General features: G+C 36.1%; 1 protein-coding gene across 1 annotated transcript in view; it reads left to right on the forward strand.

The window, feature by feature from the left end:
• Window positions 1–1,907: 1,907 nt before the first annotated feature.
• The window catches only part of SECISBP2L (SECIS binding protein 2 like), a gene marked incomplete at both ends in the record, with an annotated part of 60,273 nt that continues 40,521 nt past the window's right edge, over window positions 1,908–21,659 (forward strand). Inside the window, 7 exons of the mRNA XM_079698878.1 lie at window positions 1,908–1,931; window positions 9,241–9,419; window positions 11,387–11,711; window positions 13,287–13,422; window positions 18,456–18,685; window positions 18,980–19,004; window positions 19,344–19,459. Of these exons, the coding sequence (XP_079555004.1) occupies window positions 1,908–1,931; window positions 9,241–9,419; window positions 11,387–11,711; window positions 13,287–13,422; window positions 18,456–18,685; window positions 18,980–19,004; window positions 19,344–19,459 (1,035 nt within the window). The remainder of the gene's footprint in view (window positions 1,932–9,240; window positions 9,420–11,386; window positions 11,712–13,286; window positions 13,423–18,455; window positions 18,686–18,979; window positions 19,005–19,343; window positions 19,460–21,659) is intronic.

Below are 21,659 nucleotides of genomic sequence, written 5' to 3' on the forward strand. Positions count from 1 at the left end.
AAGATTCTCAGCAAGAACTATTTCATAGTCATAAAAATCCTACAGTGTGGAAAGATCCTTAGAGATCCTATATTTCAATTTCCTCACAGGAATTCCCTGGTGGTCCAGTGGTTAGGACTCCACACTTCCACTGCTGGGGGCACGGGTTCTATCCCTGGTCCGGGAACTAAGAACCCGCATGCAAGCAGCACAGCCAAAAAAAAAAAAAAGAAGAAAAAATTTCCTCAGGTCATTCTTTAAGGAAGAAAATCAAAGTACTATGGTATTTTTATGACTGTATTATTACTGCATTATTATTATCTTTTTACTCAGATGGGGGTATCTTATGGCTAGAGACCATAGGGGGACATCCTGAAAATTCAGAATTCTTTTTATCTTTCAGTTGTGAAGGAGTATGATAATCTGTTAGTTTATAATTTGTATTTGTTTATTTATTTTTGGTTGCGTGGCATGCGGGATCTTATACACACACACACACACACACATGCACACACACATGTAAAATTTGAGGAGGCAGCAGAGTTAATAAACCTAAATAAATGAGAGAGCTTTACATACAAATATAAATGTTTCTCCTTAGAAATGGTTTCTGCTGCCAGCCTTGATGTAAGTCTTATTGACCTACTAGAGTTCCTTTCACCAGGTCAAAATATAGTATCAACTTAAGTACAGTTAGGGGCTCCACAGACCACCTCTTCTTGGAGTCCTAGTCAAATAAAACCAGACTACCAAGTCAGCCTAACTGAAAAGGCAATGCAAGTTTTTACTGATGTCTCTTGAAGCATAACAAAGCAAACTTCTTAAAATTCTTTCCCCGCTGTGAATCTCCACGCCACTCTCCCACACAGGAGCCACCTCTACTCTCTCCTTTCACTTGTGTGATTTAGCTTATATAGCTTTTTATTTTTCTTCCTCACCCTGGAACTGACCAGCAAGCAAGAACTTTCAGGGTTTGTGTTGGAGGGTGTGTTCGAGGAGATGCCCAGAGGCAATCCGCTATGCTTACCAAGTGTCCAATTTCATGGCAGTCTCTTTCCTCAAGGAACAGTCAATAGGCACACTGGAAAAAGCAACATACCAGAGTTGGGTATGTTACCTGTTGGGTGGTGGGATACAGACTCTGGGTAAAATGAGGGGTTCTGAGATAGGGCAGATCAGCCTGAAGGTGAGCCTTCAGGTGGACCTGGACCTTGACAGTGAATTACCAAATCAGTATTTGTGGAGCCTCCTGTCTCCATTTCTCAGTGATGGCCGTTCTGGGGTGTTTTCCTTTACAGTCAAGACTCCCTTTAGCCGGATAACATAAGAAAGGATCATATGTACAGGTAGCTAAAAGCTCTTCCAGTATCACTAAGAGGTAGTTTGAGATAAGTAAGTGGTCTCTGAGGTCCCTGAAGACTAAAAACCGGGTGTCCTGAGTCCCAAGTGGTCCCACGCTCCTCCAGTTTAGCAGTCCAGAGGGGCAGTTAAGTCCCGCGTAAAGTGCAGAGCGGTTGAGGGCACTTGCTCCTGAGAATCTCCACCTGGCCTCAGCATCCAGATCAGCCAGCTCGGGCTCGGTTACTGCCAGCTCAGGCCGCCTGCGGTCACTCCTCCCACTGCCCACCTCGGTCTCCTCCCCCTTCCTTCCCTTTTGCGCACCGCCATTTCCGCCTACGGCTTTCTCCTATTTGGGCCCTCCTCGGCTTCCGTCCCAGATGATCCCTCCCCGAGGCTGCCGCCGCCTCCTCCTCCCTGAGCTGGAGCCACCTCCTCGACCAGTGGCGTAGCCGGACTCTGTGTCGGCGCCAGCTAGTTAGGGGCGGAGGTCTGGAGCCCGGTCTCGACCCGAGCGGGGGGCCATGGAGAAAGCGGCCCGAGGCCCTCTCGACACCGACTAACGCGGGACCGTTGCGGCTGCAGGCGCCATGGACCGAGCCCCCGCAGACCAGGTACGCGGGCTTGGGCCGGGTTGGCCGGGCCGGGAGCTGGGGGTCGCTGCTTCCTCCTGGGTGGGCCCTGGCCTCCGAGCGTGGGCCCGGACGGCCGGAGTCTTCGGGTTTTTGCTGGCGCAGACCTCTTTTTCCCGGGAGCCTGGCGGCGCCCCACTCTCCTGCATTGTTCCAGCTGCTGTCTCGAGCTTGGGGGCTTTTCCAGCCCCGTTCCCCCCGGGCTGGGGACTCGCTTTTGCCGTTCCTCCCTGGCTTGGTGAAAGGGGCCAGAAGACTCCCAAGTTGTCCGTGCTCTCCCGAGAGAGGGTTTATAACTTCCAGAGAATACCACCTCCCCCCCCCCCCTTCCCTTCCCTTCAGTTCTGGAATGTGTTTTCAAGGTGGAAAGGCTTTTGAAGGCTTCTCACTTAGAAAAACTGTCAGAGAATGTGTGATAACTACAGACGAAGGCGGGGGGCGGGTTATGGGCTTTTTAAGATCTACGTTTCCTTGAGCGAAGCATTGTTTTTGCAGTGGTTTTAGGGAAGTCTTCCCTTTTAGATATGAAATACCACGGTTTCCCTTTGCCCTTCTAGCCAACTATTTCGCAAAAATAAGTGTTTTTTAAAAGTCGATATTATATTTTAAAGGTGTAGGACCGAAGCGCGAATTCATTTCCGAGCCCGTTTTCATATTCACAAAGCAATCCTATTAGTGTTTTCAGCTGCATCAAATTATTGATTATCCAAGCCAGTAGGTGCTGGGAGGCTGGGATGGTGATAGTGTTAAAAAAAAAATCTAAAATAATAGTTTTCTTCCCCCACAGAAGTTTCGGTATTTTCCATCCTGAGACCTCTATGAAACGATTTAATTTGATGAAATCTAAGTTTACTCACTCTCCATTCCCCTCTTCAGTTGAAGGCCTTGCCCAGTGATGAACTAGGCAAATAGATGAAGGAAAACGAGAGACTAGGGATTTGCCTAATTGCTTTACAAATGGATAATTAACACCTGAATAATGAGACAAGATTTCCCAAATTCCTGTATCTGTATATATGTAGCTAGTGAGAGCCAGTTCTGATTTTAAATCGGGCTCTTTTAGCAGGCAAAGAGCAGCCTCCTGGTTGTGTGTGTGTGTGTGTGTGTGTGTGTGTGTGTGTGTGTAGATAGATAGATATATATTTTTTAACAAAATCTTTATTTAAAAAAAGCTTTATGTGAATATGCCTCTGAAAACACAAATGAGTTTTATGAAACAATATGTGTATTTACCGAAGCAAAATTGATTGGGGCCCCTTGGCAAATACACACAGGCTTTTCTGTGACCCAGGGTATTTTATATACACTCTATATCCAATTTAATGAAAAACAATTTTTCAAGGTATCTATCAAAAATGTCTGAGATTTCAAAGCCTGACAAGTGAATAGGAAATTTTCTTGAATGATTTTTTTGTATGTATGTCACTAATGAAAGGGTTAAACATTTTGGTCGTTCTCTGTGATGACAGAACTGTAACTAGTAATGCTGCCATATGTATACTGATGGTTCCCTTCATCCCAGAGGAAATGTAATGAACTATTTAGATGGTAACCCTTAGCATAGTTATTTGTGTGTGATTATCTTAACAGCGAGTGCTATGAGCAAATTATTTAGAGAGGCTCTTCATCTTTCATCCTGTATCTTTCTAAAGTCCACAACCTATTAAAATCTTGTAGAAATTTAAGGTTCAGAAAAAAAATCATAAATGTAGGTTTTCCGTTGAAGAATTTTTCTTTTTTTTTTCCCCTCCAGTACCTCTTGCCTCTTCCCTTAGCCTAACCTTAAATGAGAGAATAATTTGAATCAATCCCCCTTTTCCCCCACACATGCTCACAGGAAGCTGAGACCCCAGGAAGTGATGCCTAGTTCGTGCTGTAGGCAGTTAATTCAGGGGTCCATGGATGACCTGGAAGGAGTCTCCTTCGTTTTAATTAGCACTTTTCTGGGGCAAGACTCCATTATTTTCATCATATGCTCATATTCATCATTGAAAAAAGTCACAGAACCATTCATTTCATGATAGACTAGGAGCTAGAACTGAGATTTGTCCACTTTGTGGAGTTCTTGATTGTTTTCACTATACCATTGAGTAATGCAATGGCTTTTCCAAGTTATTTGGAATGTACTTTTATATTTTTAATAACGAAGTGAATTTAATAGGTAAAAGTCATTAAAAACAGATGCCATATGTGCTGAATTCCCATTTTTTCTCACAAAACATTTATTTTTTTTCATTTTAAACCAGTGTTGGTTTATGTTCAGAATTTCTGGGAATGTCTACAGCATTAAAACTTATAATATTGTAGTGGTTAGCAATTCATAGAAGTTTGATTTTTACAAAATAGTACTAATACACACGTTCTGCATTTTGTCTTAATCTAAGCGAAATCCTTGGAGTATTGCACAAGTGTAACTTAAAAAAAAACTCAGCATGTTTTGCCTGAAGGCATTCATGTTGCTGTTGTTGAATTACCTTTTTAAAAAAATATATAAAATCTTTGTATAAAAGGATAAATTGTGTGTGCGTTGATCGAAATTATAAAAAGTAAGTTACTGGGAATACATGCTAGCTGATAGTCTTAATTGTAGTAATGACTATTTGAAAGAATGTTATAACCAGAAGAGAGTCTCAGGAGTATTCTCTTTTAGCAAGACTATATTAAATCAAAACAAGTAGCTTAATTTTAATTGCCAGAGTTAGTTCTAAGAACTATTTGGTATTGTGCCTTTTTGTTGTTGTTCTTAAGGGCAAAAAGCTGGTATAAAGGGATGTGAAGCATAAATCATGGAGTTCATTTTGTTTATAAAGTCTTAGTGTTTCTATTTTTAGTAAATTTAGGACAGTGTTTTGAGATTTTTTAAAAAATAAACAATAACCTTAGAAGTGACAGAACACTTGAGGTTTACTATCTCTTTTGTATTATCAAATAATTTAAACATTGGCTTGATATTTAGTACATTAATGTTAGATAAGTTCTTTTAAAATAATTTACAAAATTATTGATCACTGATGTCTTTAATTCTTAGAAAAGCAAATGTGTAATAAATGCATATGGCTTCATGCAAAGTGCTGTTTACCAATAAATATATAAAATTATTTGGTTTATAATTTTTTTCTTTAAATAATTTATAAACTTCAATAATATCAGCACTGCAAACTAAATATATTCTAGATAAGTTACTCTAAAATGTTTATTATTCAGCAGTACTTACAGTTAGCTTTTATAGATCTAAGTAAATGATTGTCTTAACAGATTTTAAAAATAATACTTTTGTAATAAAAAAGAAGGTAAATAATGCTCATTTAGTGAAAATACCATTTGGAAATTTTAAAAGGCATTTTCCCCTAAGCTTTTTTAAATCAAAGAGGAAATATAAAGTAGAATTTTAGTTTTTTGAAAAAGTAATAAAATATTACATATGACAATGTATGGGATATGGCTGAAGCTTACTCTGAGGCAAATGCATAGTCATAAATGTTTTCATTATTCAACATTTTAAAAGGAAATTAAAAATTAAGCATCCAAGGCAAGAAGTTTGGGGGAAAACCCCTCAAAGAAAGAGAGAAAAAAAATGTAAAAGCAGGAATTAATTAATTAGATCTTCCAAAAACTAGTATTAAATTTAGAAAGTTGGATGTTAGAAAAGTACCACCAGACTTTAACAGGATTAAATGTGGTCTATTTTAAGAAAAGGGGGAAAATGTATGGATAGGAAAGCAAATGGTCAGAGTCTAAGGTAAACGCTATTTTTTTTTCAATATTTTCCAAAGTCTTGGCAGAACTCATGTATAACTACTGTGATTTGTTTTGGCAAGTGGTTTACTTTCAGTATAAAACATTCCAACCAGAAAACAATAAAGCCAGCAGGTATCTCTGAAGCATTTTTTCCTTCAGAAGACATTTTATCTTTGGCCATGATATGTAAAACATCTTAATGTTTGATATATCATATTTACCTTAACATAGGAAGAATGTGGAGGGTTTCCATGGTCATATTTTTTCTCTAGGTGTGTAGTACATACTGACAATTCACTGTGGGAGCGTGCCTTATTATGTTCTACTTCAGTTTTGATTTCAAGTGAGTGTCTTTTTTCTGTTGCTTAATTTGGGAAAATTATTTGCACTCTTCTGAATGTTCTGTCTCAGAGGAGTTTAGTATGCATTTTCTGTTGACGTGTGCTTCGTAGTAATGTTTGCCCATTTTCCCTAAACCAGCCTCGTGTGGTGCTCTCTTCAGAACATGAACTCATTGCATGTTTGTTGAATTATATATAGGCTCTCAGTGATCTGAATGCGTTTGTTTAATAAACTTTTAAATAAGGTTTTTATAGTTTTTTGTTCTGATAAATTCTTGGGTTTTCTAGATTATTCACATCAAAGAAGATTTATTGATGTTTGTTTTACTATATGCAGAATTTTAAATGAATGTGAAACAGCTTAAGTTTTGTTTTTTTTTCAAATACAGGTTTCTGGGATTATGATTTTTCATTAATTTGGAAAATTCTGAAATAATTTCTGAAAGATAAAGATAATTTTATTGTGTAGTTTTTTTTTTAACAAAGAGTAGTACAGGGATAGATTTTGTTCTGTGTTTAGACTTCTTTCATATTTATATTTTATTTAAGGAGACAAAAATATTCTATAAAATTTTTGATTTCTGAAAAACAGATCATGGCAAAAGTAGAGAGACTAAACAGAAATTCATACTGAGACATATCATTGTATGAAGTAACTAGTCTAATTTTTTCATAACATTTTGTTGTCCACTATGTTAAGACATTTTTTCCTTTGATCGCTATGCTAATATAATTGAAATATTGCCAGAATTTGTTGCTTGCTTAACATATTGTCTGTATGGGCTTTATTATATGGAATTTAAAAAATAGTTTGGGATCTTTACTTTTCAGGCCTGAGAACAACTGAGGCTGCATTTTGATGTATGACACTGAAGGCCCCAAAGTCACAATAAACAACTTAGAAAACCATACGGAGTTGTAACTATAGGAGAAAGTTTGCCAGTCTGTTCCTACTAGTGACATCTTCTGTTTGTGCAGCTGTTGACTACAGCAGCTTCTCTTTTTTGCTAAAAACAAAGGATCGTTTCATTGTGAGTTTTATTGTTGAATGCCAATATCTAGAATTGCACTTAGAATAGAAACCAATACAGACTTTAATTTTTAAGGACCTATACTGTGTATATGTGCAGATATTAGTTATAAATTATGCATGACACTTTTTGAATAGTGGGTTGCCTAAAGTCATAAAGCGTATAGAGTACAAATGAGACTAGGCATAAAAAATTTGTGGCACTGTCTCCCCTCCCCACCACGCCACCTGGCTTGTGGGTTCTTTGTTCCCTGACCAGGGATGGAACCTGTGCCCCCTGCAGTGGAAGTGGAGTCCTAACCATTGGACTGCCAGGGAATTCCCTGCACCTTTTGACTTGAGCAAGAATTTGAATTTGTTGTTACCAAGGTAATTTATGAGTTGGTATTACTTGGGGGGATCAGGAAAAGTTATTTTTAAGTTATTTCTTTATATTAGTATTATTCCTTTTTTTCATATTGGGCTGAGAATTTAATATAACCACATACCTTGCATTAAAAAAAAATCCTAGTGTCTTCTAGTCCAGATTTATAAAACTGTTCAGGTTCTCATATGTTCAAAGTTTGTTATTTTATACCTTATGTAAATAAGTTTTGAATCATGTTGACTATCACAGTGACAGTCACTGACTTATTACACTGTTAACATTTGTTTTTGTCTCTTGTGTTGAAATTCAAGAAACCAGCTCCAGTTCACAGATATTTGTGAGTTCAATGACGTTATCAACTTCAGATTTGGTTAGTAGTACAGAAGTAGACTTCAAAGTTAAATCAGGTGGGGAGGAAGGATATTGGATTGATACTGCTATATAGTTCAGATTTCTTCCCCCAGACACATGTTGCTGAATATTTACAGTGGACTCTTTGGAGAACAGTTTTTCTGAAAAAGGCTCTATATTTAGCATATCAAGTCTTTTCTTTAGATTTTCTTGGATTTGCTACTGATTACTTTTGTGAGAAACATGCATGAAATTTATTCTGAGAAATATGCCTTGATGGGAGTTTCTACTGAATGCCATCCTAGTGGGGAAAAAGTTCTGGTTAGGGCTATTGCTTTCAGGTAGTTGATTTAAGTTGTTGAAAAATTGGACTGCATTCCACTTACTGGTTTTGCTAAGAAGTGTTTAATATCTTTTTAGATTGTAATGTTTGTGGTTTTAAACATTCTGCTTTTACAGAATGTGCCTATAGATTATTTCTTTGTATAATTAAATTTTAAAAATTTGTTGTTAAATATAACAAATATAGAAAGAAAACTGCATAAAACCAGTGTACAGCTAAATGAATTATTGGATGAATACCTTGTATCACCCAAGTTAGGATATAGAACTTTGCCGGGTACCCCAGAAACTGTACAGGTGCCTCTTCCTAATCACAGCTCCCTCTTTCCTAAGAGTAATTCCTATCCTAATTTCCATGGCTCTTATTGACTTTTCTTTATAGTTTTGTCACCAACTTGTGCATCCTTAGTATGGTAGTTTATTATGTCTGTTAAATTTCTATAGATTTATAAGGAAAGATACAAAATAAACTAAAATGGAGTACATAGGACTGGATTACTTTAGTTTACTCAGCTTGTCTACTGGGAAGCTGAAGTACTCATTTTTTTCCCAGTTTAACTGTGAAGCAAAAGTTTTTCTCCCTTATTTTTTTTTCCATTTATTGTAGACATTTTCCTTCCTTTTAATTTAACCATACTAATCTAATTTCCTGAAATGGACAGAAATAGACTATTTTTTAGACTATTCAAACAAATATAAAGTAATTATCCTTCAGAACTCTGTTCAGTGGTTTTTTTTTCCCCTAACAAAATTAGTTAAAAACACATTGTTTTGTCTGAAGAGCTAGTTTTTTTTTTTTTTTTTACTACCAGCTTTATTTTTGGACTGTGAGGTACAACTTCCTTGTATTCTTGATTGTTTTAACAGCTTTGGTTATGTAAGAAATGACTTCATTTAAATCTAGTAACCTTTGATAACTTTTCTCCTATTTGATGGCTTTGTCTAAATAACGTAATCATATTTAATTATTTTAATTTGACCTTGCTATTCCTTTGAATGTCTTGTGACATTAGAGACCTAATTACTGTTTGTAAAGACTGTCTCTTTTATTGTTAAATTGTGAACTTGTATATTTAAATTTTTGTTCGTTTGTTAGTAATGTGTTTCACTTTCTCTTTGAAGAATGTCAAGCTGTCAGCTGAGGTAGAACCATTTATTCCCCAGAAGAAGAATCCTGATACATTTATGATCCCTATGGCACTCCCAAATGATAACGGCAGTGTTTCTGGTGTAGAACCAACTCCAATTCCCAGCTACCTGATTACTTGTTATCCATTTGTTCAGGAAAACCAGTCCAATAGGTAATTTGTTTACTATTATTTTCTTTTGGTGGGGGAAGAAAGGGGTAGGGAAATATAGAAGTTGGCAAAGGATACTTTTTAATTTTTTCTTTTGTAACTTTTAAACATTAACCATTTCTCTGTTTTCCAAGAGGAGTAAATAAAACCAAATGATGTAGAAATTTAAAAATTGTTAACATGGATTATTGTTATTTTGTCATTCTTTCTAAGAGAAAATGGAGTTCTTTGTATGTGTCTCCTATAATAAGTCATTAAAATTTGTTTGAAGTAAATTGACTCAAAGGGAGGAATGAATTATTCAGAAAGAGGTGAACAAAAATCCTTTTTTGAGGATAGGCATCTAATCATAATTGCCAAGACAGTCTGGCATAAGAAGGATATATATCAAGGGGTAGCCCTTAAATTTGAAGCTTTTGTGTCTAGTTAGCATATATATGTAAACTACTCTGATTGTAGTTTAAATTTAGCTTCTGTGCTGTAGTCACAGGGTGATGTAGCAAAATGCTTACAGTTCAGATAATGTGTGACCTAGTGTTTAGGGTGTACCTTGTGATAGTCATGATAGCCTTTCTAACCCTGCTTAGCCTGTCTGAATGATTAGCATTTCATTGGTGTATTTCATTTTATTGCTGTATAAAAGTACTTTCAGCCTCTTTCAAGTTATATCACATACAAAAAATTGTACTACTCCAGCACTCTGGGATAAATGGATGAGGCAACTAGACTCTAGCCTTTGCCCAGCCACCCCTGAGGGCTAAGGCAATCAATATTTCCACACGTCTATAACCATTGGGGCACACTAGTGTGCCCAGGCACATTCTTTGAGAAATTCTGGATGTATGAGATAACAGATCACTAAATACTGTCTCAGATATTAAATATTCAAGTTAATAGTCTAAAACTCTTAATAGTTTTGGGCATTAGGCAAACAGTAGAAGCTAAAGGAGTCTTCTCAGTTGAGTCAAGTTAACATTGTATTAAAAATCTTTGACCTATATTGGATTATGTTTGAAGTGATTTGTAAACTAGATTAAAAATACTATTCTGTATTTGACAAAGTGGCCAAGTGTACAGTATGATAAATTTAATTTTTCTTACTTTACCAAATAATCTTTGAGAATTCATGAGTAAGCCAGCCATCAGATTATTTGAAAATATTTTTAGAATCATGGCAGGGAATATTTTTCCGTGAGGAAAAGCTCTGTACTCCAGCCCCCTATGACCCCTCATTTGTCAGCAGCAACTGTCTGCAAGAACTGCTGAGACAGGAAGGACTGGTGCTTTATAGGAAGGGATTGCACTACGAGAACTCTAATGCTGGAGATAGATGGTAGTGAACAAGCTTGCCTTTTTCTTCTCTTCTTTCCCTTGGACCTGGTGCCTGCTTCCATTGCCAAGGAGGGGAGCCAGGGAAAGAGCCGGACTTGGCCAGGTGGTTAGGGGAGTATGGTAGAGGAGTAGGAGGCTGTGGGCCTGAGCTAAAGAATGGGAGGTGGAAGAATCAAACACCCGTTGTAAAGATCACCTTACACAATGATCACCTTACCCTGCTTTTTGCAGAAGACTGTCACAGTTGTTACCATTGGATGGGAAATTTGGACTGCCTTTAGTGGCAGATGGAGCAGCTAGGTGTTTTAACTTTTAGGCAGAAATACCTTGAGGAGGTTGAGGGGAGAGTTACAAATAAGAAAGGTCCGTACCAAAATTTTTAAATTTTGGAATGCAGTAAGCTATCAGGTTGAATTCCTTTTTACTGTCAATTAAATTGTTATTACATGTACATAAAAATCTCTAGTTATAGCAAGGAAGTTTATAAAACGGTAATTTTATCTCTTTTTCAGAATTATTATGAGGCTACTATTTTGTACTGTTTTTTTCTTTTATTAAAATACGTTGAGATTTTGCTTTAGCATTACTTTTAGACATACATGTCAATAGATTTGTTCTTTTTTGATTTGGTTTTACAGGCAGTTTCCATTATATAACAATGATATACGATGGCAACAGCCTAATCCAAACCCTGCTGGACCATACCTTGCTTACCCCATTATATCTGCTCAGCCACCTGTTTCTACAGAGTATACATATTATCAGCTGATGCCAGCACCATGTGCCCAAGTTATGGGTTTCTATCATCCTTTTCCTGCACCTTACTCCAACACTTTTCAGGCTGCAAATACTGTCAATACTATAACTGCAGAATGCACTGAGCGTCCAAATCAGCTTGGACAGGTCTTCCCGTTATCTGGTCATCGAAACAGAAACAGTAATAGAGGACCAGTGGTACCAAAAGTAAGTGACTGAATTTGATTGGCTTTTGTGTTTGATATTTCTCTTGTTAGTAATAGTATAAGTAATTTGCTACTTGTATTGATTAGCCTTTAATCCTGAATTTACCTTTTAAAAAACAGTCAATGGTGTAGCATTTGTAAAATAATTTTTTTCCATTACTTTTGTTCCTCATTCTTAAATGGTGATATGATTTACAGTCATCTTCCAGTTCCTTCAGAGAGTTTACATAAGCATAATGCACAGATATTTCCAAAGTATTTTAATTTAGTGATAAAAATTGCATAGTGACACCAATTTTAATAAGTGATTAGTTTGGATCCTTTGCTAGCAGTGTTGAGTGGCTAATGCACATCAAGACATTGCAGTCTTCAGAAATAAGCAGGAGATATTATGGAAAAGAACATTTGTCTCTTCAACTTCATTGTTTCTATTCTGTCAATTTTTAGTAGGAATAGCACTTTGTTATTCAAGGGATGCTTTATTATGTGAATACAAGGTCTCTTAGGGCTAAAGAAAATTAAAGATAAATGTGTGAAACGACCTTTTGTCAGCACCAGCCTTTGACTAAATTAAAAAAAAAAAGACACAAAGGCCTTGAAATCACAGGAGGATTAAGGTTAATTCTAGGTGACTGTTTCTTAACTAAAAGGTTACTTTTCTATTGAGGCCATAATATCAAAGCAAATAAGAAGAAAAACCATGTTTCTTTTCAGCACTTTTGAGCTAATAGAAGGCAGAGGCATTAGATGCATTTTATGACTTATTGTCAAGGAGTTGATGCTTTCCTAGATTCCATTAGCCTAGCCTCTTCAGTGAAAAGTCTTTGCTATCTTCTGGCATACTTTTTACAGATTAAAATACAAACAAGCAGCAGAAGTTGCTTTGAAAAGCATTTTAGTCTTTGTTCATGGAAACATTCTGGATCAAGGGAAATCCTTTTGGGACCTCTGAGAATGAAAAGAAGACAATAGTATATAACTTTCAGAGTTTGAAGTAACATGATTTCTCAGAGTGCATTTCCAGCGCTTGAATCTAAGAAGTTAAATTTGGAGTTCTATTGTATAAATTGCTATTAAGTGATGAATACCCATATTTTTAAAAATGAAGGAAAGGATCAGCTTTTTAATATTTTCTTTTTAAACTCTAAAGCAGAAATTTCTTTTGTAATTCATTGCCAAAATTTCGCTTTTGGATAAGTTACCATCCTTTTTATTACCCTTTTAAATAAAAATTTGCAACCCCTAATTTGACATGATTATACTCTTATTGTTTATTAGATATTCATTGAGAAAACTAAAAATGCAAATAAAATGAATTTATATTTTATTATAGTAGTATTAATGGTTATTTGAAAATAGTATATAAATGTGTGTATAATACATTATTTACCCTGTTATCATTGGCTGCAGATAATTTCATGAAATCCTAACACAGTAACCCTGTTTCCTCATGGGTTGGGAGTCACTAATTTGTAGCCTACATTTAAGTATCTTTTATAAAGGATGTGTATTTTATAATGTTTAGTACACTGAATAAGATCTTAAGTTTTTTTTTTTTTTTTTTTACTTCAATCAGCAACAGCTTTTACAACAGCACATAAAAAGCAAAAGGCCACTGGTGAAAAATGTAGCTACTCAGAAAGAGACAAATGCAGCAGGTCCTGATAACCGATCAAAAATTGTGCTACTGGTAGATGCTTCACAGCAAACTGGTAAGGCAAGATTTCTTAAGTATATACATTATAGGTTTTTAAAAAAATTTATTTTATTGAGGGAATTCCTTGGTGGTCCAGTGGTTAGGGTTCTACGCTTCCACTTCAGGCGGTATGGGTTTGATCCCTGGTTGGGGATCCTGCATGCTACATGGCAAGGCCAAAAAAAAAAAAAATTATTTTTATTGAAGTATAGTTGATTTACAATGTTGTGTTAATTTCTGCTGTGCAGCAGAGTGATTCAGTTATATATACATATACATCCTTTTTTGTTTTCTTTTCCATTATGGTTTATCACAGGATACTGAATATAGTTTCTTGTGCTGTACAGTAGGACCTTGTTGTTTATCCATTCTATATATAATAGCTTGCATCTGCTAATCCCAAACTCCCCATCCATCCCTCCTGCATCCCTCTTTCCCCTTGGCAACCACAAGTCTGTTCTCTATGTCTTTATACATCACTGATTTTCATCTGTTGTCATGCATTGACTTCATAATTGTGGACTCTACCACTTTTTTTTTTTTTTTTGTATTTCGGCCATGCTGCAAAGCAAGCAGGATGGTTCCCCCAGCAGGGATCGAACCCGAGCCTCCACAGTGAAAGCTCCAAATCCTAACCAGTAGGCCACCAGGGAACTCCGTGGACTCTACCACTTTTTAGGATTCTAGGCTTTCATCCGTTTATCCTGCCACTTTGTGAAATTCTCTAGGAAGAATAAAACAGTCCATGTCCTTAATGTTCTTTCAACTTGCATGCTGGCTTATGTACAATTTTGGGCAGCATTTGATGTTTCCTTATCCCCTTATAGTAGTGGAGCAGTTCAGAAGTCAGAGATGGAATTTTGCAGACATTGTAGAAATTTGAGGGACTCATTTTGGTAGAAATCAGAATTGTACGTGTTTTATAACTAGATTAAAATCCTTTTAAAAACATCCTAACATCCTATAATATCTTTATAGAAGAAGTTGCCAAGTTTTCTGCACTGTATTTTAGCGTAGATCTGAACCAGATGTATGAGTGATACCTATATCCTCAAATAAGTAAAAATTTTGGACTAGTTGGATATCATTTTGTCAAAAGTGTTTTAGAGGACTGTATAGCATTAAATTACAAAGCTTTATCCTGGTAATAGATAAGAATTAATAAATAGTCTTAAAATATTCTTTCTATTTTCCAGTTTATATTGTGAAATTTCATTTTGTATCTATGGTCTCAGCCTAATAGCTATAGAGTAGATGGCTGTCTTCTACTCTACACCCATTGTGATTAAAGAAATTCTTATTAATGATCCAAGGTTAGGAATTAGATCTTTTCAAAGGCATATTTGCTTTTTACCCCCTATAGTTTTCACAAAAATGCTGTCTGGCTTAAAATGAATTAGGTGGCACATACATTCTTTCATTTGGACTGTACCTTTTCTGTTGGACGTCTATTCAGTTTCCTTTTACAATTGCTTAGGTCTGTTAGGAGTAAGAAAGGATTTGGGAATCAGTTAAAAAACAATCTTGCTGATAGTGCAGTCATTGTGTGATTTGTAGGGCATAAAGCGATGAGATTAACAGACTGACAAATGGTTGGAGTGGCTATGGAAAAGAGTCACAAGGTAATATATGACAAAATTTTCTATGTTTTGGTTGTTCCTAGACATAGTGACCCATTTCTACATGCTTTGAACCCTGGAACTGCTTTAAAAATTTATCCTAACGTCTTTGGTTTGCTCATTAAGTGTCCACAAAGACAGCCTTCTGAAGCACAAGAATTAGAAAGTGAAAAGATGAAGATATAATTTGAGTAGAAGGTTATACCTTTTTATTCTTTAGTTTGTTTTTAAGTTATCAGGATTAATTGGTATCAACTATACGTAGAATGAAAATTTTAAAGGAATTTGTAAAAATTTTTACTCTTGAACACAAGCTCATATTATTTAAGAGTTTAGTAACATGGCTAGATATAAGATAATATACAAAAGTTAATTGCATTTCAGTGTGCTGCCAACAAACAAAATTTAAGAAAAGATATTATTTACAATAGCAACAAAAATACAGTTTCTGGCATAAATCTGACAAAAGATAATAAGACATTGATGCAGAAAACTGTAACTTTATTATAGGACATTTAAAAAAATAAATAGCATGCTCATTCAGGACGATTTGATGTTGCAAATGGCATTTTTCCCCTAAGTCTATAGATTCAATGCAGTTCTAATCAAAATTCCTATGGTGGGCTTCCCTGCTGGTGCAGTGGTTAAGAATCCGCCTGCCAATGCAAGGGACACAGGTTCAAGCCTTGGTCCGGGAAGATCCCACATGCCACGGAGCAACTAAGCCCATGTGCCACAACTACTGATCCTGCGCTCTAGAGCCCACAAGCCGCAACTACTGAGCCCTCTAGCTGCAACTGCTGAAGCCCACGCGCCTAGGGCCCATGCTCCGCAATGAGAGAAGTCACTGCTGTGAGAAGCCTGTGCACTACAACGAAGAGTAGCCCCTGCTCACCACAACTATAGAAAGCCTGCACACAGCAACGAAGACCCAACGCAGCCAAAAATAAAATAAATAAATTTATTTAAAAAAAAAATTCCAATGGGGATTTTTTTGGAACTTGACAAACTAATTCTAAAATAAAGGAGCACTGGTCTGAAATAAAGGAGCACTGGCCAAGACATCCCTGGAAAATAACTTTTCCTCTAGATATCAAGATCTATTAAGCCATTTTATTTTTTATAGGCTTATACAAAAATATAGTACATAAAATTCAGTATGTGAAAATCAAACAGAACAGAGAGCCCAGAAACAGACTCATGTGTGGAAACATATAAGGAAAATGACAAAGATAGCATCACAGACCCCTAACATATACATCATGCAAATCTATTCCAGATGGATTAAGGGCTTAAATGGGAAAACCACATGTAGTAGAAAATATAGGCAGGTATCTTTATGATTGCATGGAGAGAACTATTTCTAAAATTAAGAATTTCTGTTTATCAAGCGTGAGTGAAAGAACAAGGCACAAATCTTGGAAAAGATTTTTACCATGCATGAAACTGACAAAGGATTAATGTGAAGACATATAAAGAATTTATAGGAATCAATAAGAAAATGATCCCACCTGTGCTCAGGGCCCCTGGAATGCAGTGCTGCCAAGGGGCTGAAACAGTTTGGTAGAACTATAGGAATATTTGGACCCAGTTGTCCTACTCAGGTGAATGTATCCAAATGGAATCTCCCCCTAGAAAGAAAAGGAACTGTTTGATTAAAGGTGTGTACACTGCAGCAGCACCAAAAAAAAAAAAAAACACTGAAAACTTCTCGATGTCCAGTAACGGGCAACAAGTCAAAAGAAGTCTCCAGGACATCCACTCAGTGGAATAATATGGGGCCTTCATATATTATAATTAATGAAGAACATATATATAATATTAAACAGTGCAACTCAAAAATTATATTGATTCTGTATAAAAATTATATATGGAAAAAATTGTGTATGTGAAAAAAGGCTTGTGGAAAAAAGAATATTTGTGATAGGTTAGGAGATTGTAAGAGGTTTTTTAATGTCTTGTAATTACAATTTGTGAAATACAAAAATGAGAAACAGGCAACTTAGTAGAAAAATAGGCAGAAGTCAAACAAACCAAAAGTAAAATTAACAAGTATTTTACAGAAAGGAAAACGTGAGTGGCTAACACCATGAGAAAAGATTCTCAATCTCGTTATTAAGCAGAAAAATGCAAATTAAAACCCACAATGAGCCATCTTTTTATACCCAATAATTGGCAAAAATTATAGCCTAGAGGACAGTGTCAAGTATTTGGTGAATATGTGCATCAGTGGGGATATATATATCTTGCTGTTAGAGTGTAAACTGTTTTAACCACCTTAGAAAATGATTTGGCATTACTAAGCAAAGTTGAATATTATGTGTATCCCCTAAGGCCTAGCAGCAATTATCTTAGAGAAACTTCACGTGCACACACACACGTTTATATGTCTATATAAGAATGTTTACAGCAGTATTGTTGTTGATAACAAAACCCCAAAACAACCCAGGTGTCCCACCAGTGGTACAAAGGATAAATGCATCTTGGTATATTCATACACAGACATTGTAGATTCCAGTGACCTTAATGAATTACAGCCCATATGCATCAGAATCTCAAAACCAGTCACTGTTTGGGGGAGGAGGTAGCAGCAGGGGGAAGCAAGTCACAGAAGAATATGGACAGTATGATTTCATTTTAATAAAGCTAAAACTGCAAAAGTATATGATTTATGTTTTTGGAATACAAAAATCCTTGGTGGGGCTTCCCTGGTGGCGCGGTGGTTGAGAATCTGCCTGCCAATGCAGGGGACACGGGTTCGAGCCCTGATCTGGGAGGATCCCACATGCCGCGGAGCGGCTAGGCCCGTGAGCCACAACTACTGAGCCTCCGCATCTGGAGCCTGTGCTCTGCAACAAGAGAGGCCACGACAGTGAGAGGCCTGTGCACCGCGATGAAGAGTGGCCCCCGCTTGCCACAACTAGAGATAGCCCTCGCACAGAAACGAAGAGCCAACACAGCAAAAATAAATAAATTAATTAATAAACTCCTACCCCCAACATCTTCTTTAAAAAAAAAAAAAATCCTTGGTAAATCTAGTTTAAAAAGTGAAGGAATGGTAAACACAATTCGGAATAGTGGCGACCTCTGAGGGAGAAAGAGAATGCAGTGGTGGAGGACGCATGCAGTGGACTTCAAAGGATTGGTGATGTTCTATATCTTAAAATGGGTAATGGTGGTTTGTTTTAATTATTCTGTAATATTAATTATACAAATATTTCAGTTATACAAATATTCTCTTTTCATACTAAACACATTTTATAAACCAACTTCTCAGGAACAGCTTACCTTTTGATGATCTTTTCAAAAGTTTTCACCTGTTTTCTCTATTTACAAAGTTAGGTATCTTTGTTTTCTTACAATTTTAATGATAACAAGAATTGATCAACTTGTCCTCAAAAAGAGTTGTCACACTTTCCTTGCCTTACAGATTTCCCATCAGACATCGCTAACAAATCTCTCTCAGAGAGCTCTGCCACAATGCTCTGGAAGGCCAAAGGCAGGAGGAGAAGAGCATCCCACCCTACTGCTGAATCCTCTAGTGAGCAGGGGGCTAGTGAAGCTGACATTGACAGTGATAGTGGCTACTGCAGTCCCAAACACAGCAACAACCAACCTGCAGCTGGGGCTTTGAGAAATCCTGATTCTAGCACCATCAGTGTATGTGGCATTACTTTGATTTCCTCATCAGTCATCTGTGTCAGTATTATCTTTGTGTCCTCTGCTAAAGCTGAAGTATCTACTTTCATGAACAATTCCCGTAATAATAGGATGGTTAAAAATGTATTTTGTATGTTTTATTATTAATATAAGAATACTCATTTATGGAGAAGTATTTTTTCTAAGATTATAATAAGCATGCTTCACACTAGATGGAATTATGAAATGTTTTGCAAGGTATATGGTGTTTACTCTTAAGCAGAAAATAATTGTCTTTTTTGTTTCTATTTTTAGCATGTGGAATCATCTATATGTGCAGGTACTTACTTTCTGCATAGTGTTTTTGCTATACTTTATTCTTTGTCCATGTCACAGCTTTGTTTTTAAGCATGAAGCTTGCTGATGCTGCAAAAAAATTAGAAATCTTCCAAGGAAATTCAAGTTAATTTGAAGTATAGTTTTGTTGATGAAATTGAGAAAATTCCAGCTGGAGGTATTCTGTAAGATGACAACTTGTATTACTAAGAACTGGAATACCACTTAAAGTTTATGGAAAATTTTTCAGTATTACATTTATAGTGACTGAGTTTCAGTACGTGAAGTTAGGGGGCCCTTTAGGTTTTGACATCTTTATATTTTAAAATCTCATTTATTACAGGTGGTGTAAATTGGTCCAATGTAACTTGCCAGGCAACTCAGAAAAAACCTTGGATGGAAAAAAATCAGACATTTTCTAGAGGTGGAAGGCAGGCTGAACAAAGAAATAATTCACAGGTAATTTGGATTAGGTTGGAGAAATTTAAGTAGTGTGAGATGCATTATTATAAATGGTATAGTGGTTTTGAAGGGCAGTGTCCTTAATTTTTGGTGATACATATTGTGTTGTTTAAAATAACATGATATCTGTAACTTTTAAATGGCTTAGCCAATAAAATTATTATTTAAATAATGAAACAAAAGGCAAGATGTTGAATGTAGGTGGGATGTATATTGTACCATTTTCTACTTTTCTATATTTAAGAAATATATTTGTATATTTTATAATTTTAAAAAAGAATACTCCCCAGTCCTGCTTCATCTTCTGTGACTGTTTCTTATCCATATAAAAAAATTTAAAGCATTTTAATACCTTGAACATTGATTCTTTGAACTTCAGGACTGCAGCCTTGTCCACGTGTCTTTAGTTGACTATAAACACCACAAGCCATACTCGGTGCTTGTTGCAGTACCATAGTGATGGCTGCCTCTGCCATAATGTGGCCAGATGGGGCAGCTTCCTGGTCTTGGGGAGCAAGATCTAGCTGCGGTACAGCAGAGCGAGTTATATACTGCTACGAACTTCCAATAATTGTCTTCCTGCGTTGGTTGTCTGTGAAATCAGGGAGGTGTTGATTGGTCAGTATTTTTCCTTTTTAATTTTTAGATAGAGTTCCTGGATTCCTTAAATCTGGTTAAGGAATTAAAGTTACCATATGAATGGATCTGGATGAACTGAAGTAAGAGCAAGTTACTAATGGGTTGAGTAAACCGAATACTTGCTGGTGTGCCTTTGCTTCCCTGAAATGAAGTACTTAAGATGTACCCTAATGTTGATTAGACTGTCGGGAAAGCCAGTAGAATAATGCCCTCTTCCCTATGGTTATTGCAAAAATGAGTCATTGTTGTTTGTGGCAGGCTTGTGAGGCAGTCTAGCTTTATTTGATTAAAAACAAAAGAGCTAAAACAAGACTTGTTCATATAGATTAGATAAACAAAATCTACGGAATGTTTGGTTAAGGGCTGAAATTTTATGTTGAAATCATAACTGCTAGACCTGCCAAGTTTGCAGTCTCATTATTGGTACTTTTGGTATCAGTAGCCCACTAGAGAGGAAATAATACTGATACAGAAAAACATTTTATCTCTGCCTCAAAACTGATGCGGAATGGTGAAAAAACACAAAACTTTCAATTATAGAAACGCATAAATGTTTGTTTATTTTGTCTCCCTTCATTCCAAAAGAACTGGAGCCAGATGTTGAACAATGTGTGTGTTTTCTTTCTACTTCTGAGGCTTTTCTTAAGTGTGTAGCTTGATTTTTGATATGCAGTATCTTTTTTTTCTTTTAAGTCAAAATATTTTCCCCCTTTGCAATTTCTGATTGTTTTTAGGCTTAAAAAGTCTTTTAGAAATCTAGTAAATAGTCACTTGTATTTTCTGCTTCTTTTTTACAGGGTAATGTTTTCAAAACTTTATCTGAGGTTTTTTTTTGATGCATGGTACAGCATAATGAGGTCGATTTTCACAGTAGTTAACCAGTTGTCTTAACATTGTAATCCATTATTTTTTCTGATTTGTGCTGCCCTTTTAGTCATTTGCTAATTTCTTATGTCTTGGTCCTGTTTCTGGGCTTTTTTGTTCCATTTATCAGATTTTTGCGCCTGTACCATGGTGTTTTAACTACTGTACAATGCAGTGATTTTTAATGATTTTTACCAGTGTTTTAATATTTGAAACAGCAGATTTTTTCTATACTGTGATGTAGCCTTAATTGTAAATGAGGGACAGAATGTAAAAACTTAAGTTTTTAAAAATGGCTTTATTTTGTGAATAGGTTGAAAAATAAAATATATGAAAAAGGTTATGCAGTGAACAATCTCATTTTTACCCAGTCTCCACTTGTCTTCTTCTCCTCCCTATATCTGTGTATTTTCCCAGAGTTTTTTTTTTTTTAAACAACTCCTAATGTTGTATGGATATATCCTTGTTAATTTCTGAAGTCCTGTCATTGGACACTTGAATTATTTGTAAACTACTGTTGTTAATAGACGTGCTGCAGTATTAATTAGAAATCTGTGTGTACAGCAGTAGAATAAATTCCTAGATAAGGTATTGCTGAGTGAAAAGGTAAAGTCATTTCTGTTATTTGGTAAATAACACCAGATTGTACCATTTTGCATTCTCACCGATAATGTGGAGAGTGCTTATTTCCAAG

Source organism: Hyperoodon ampullatus (assembly GCF_949752795.1).
Source record: "Hyperoodon ampullatus genome assembly, chromosome: 3".
Classification (NCBI taxonomy): Eukaryota; Metazoa; Chordata; class Mammalia; order Artiodactyla; family Ziphiidae; genus Hyperoodon; species Hyperoodon ampullatus.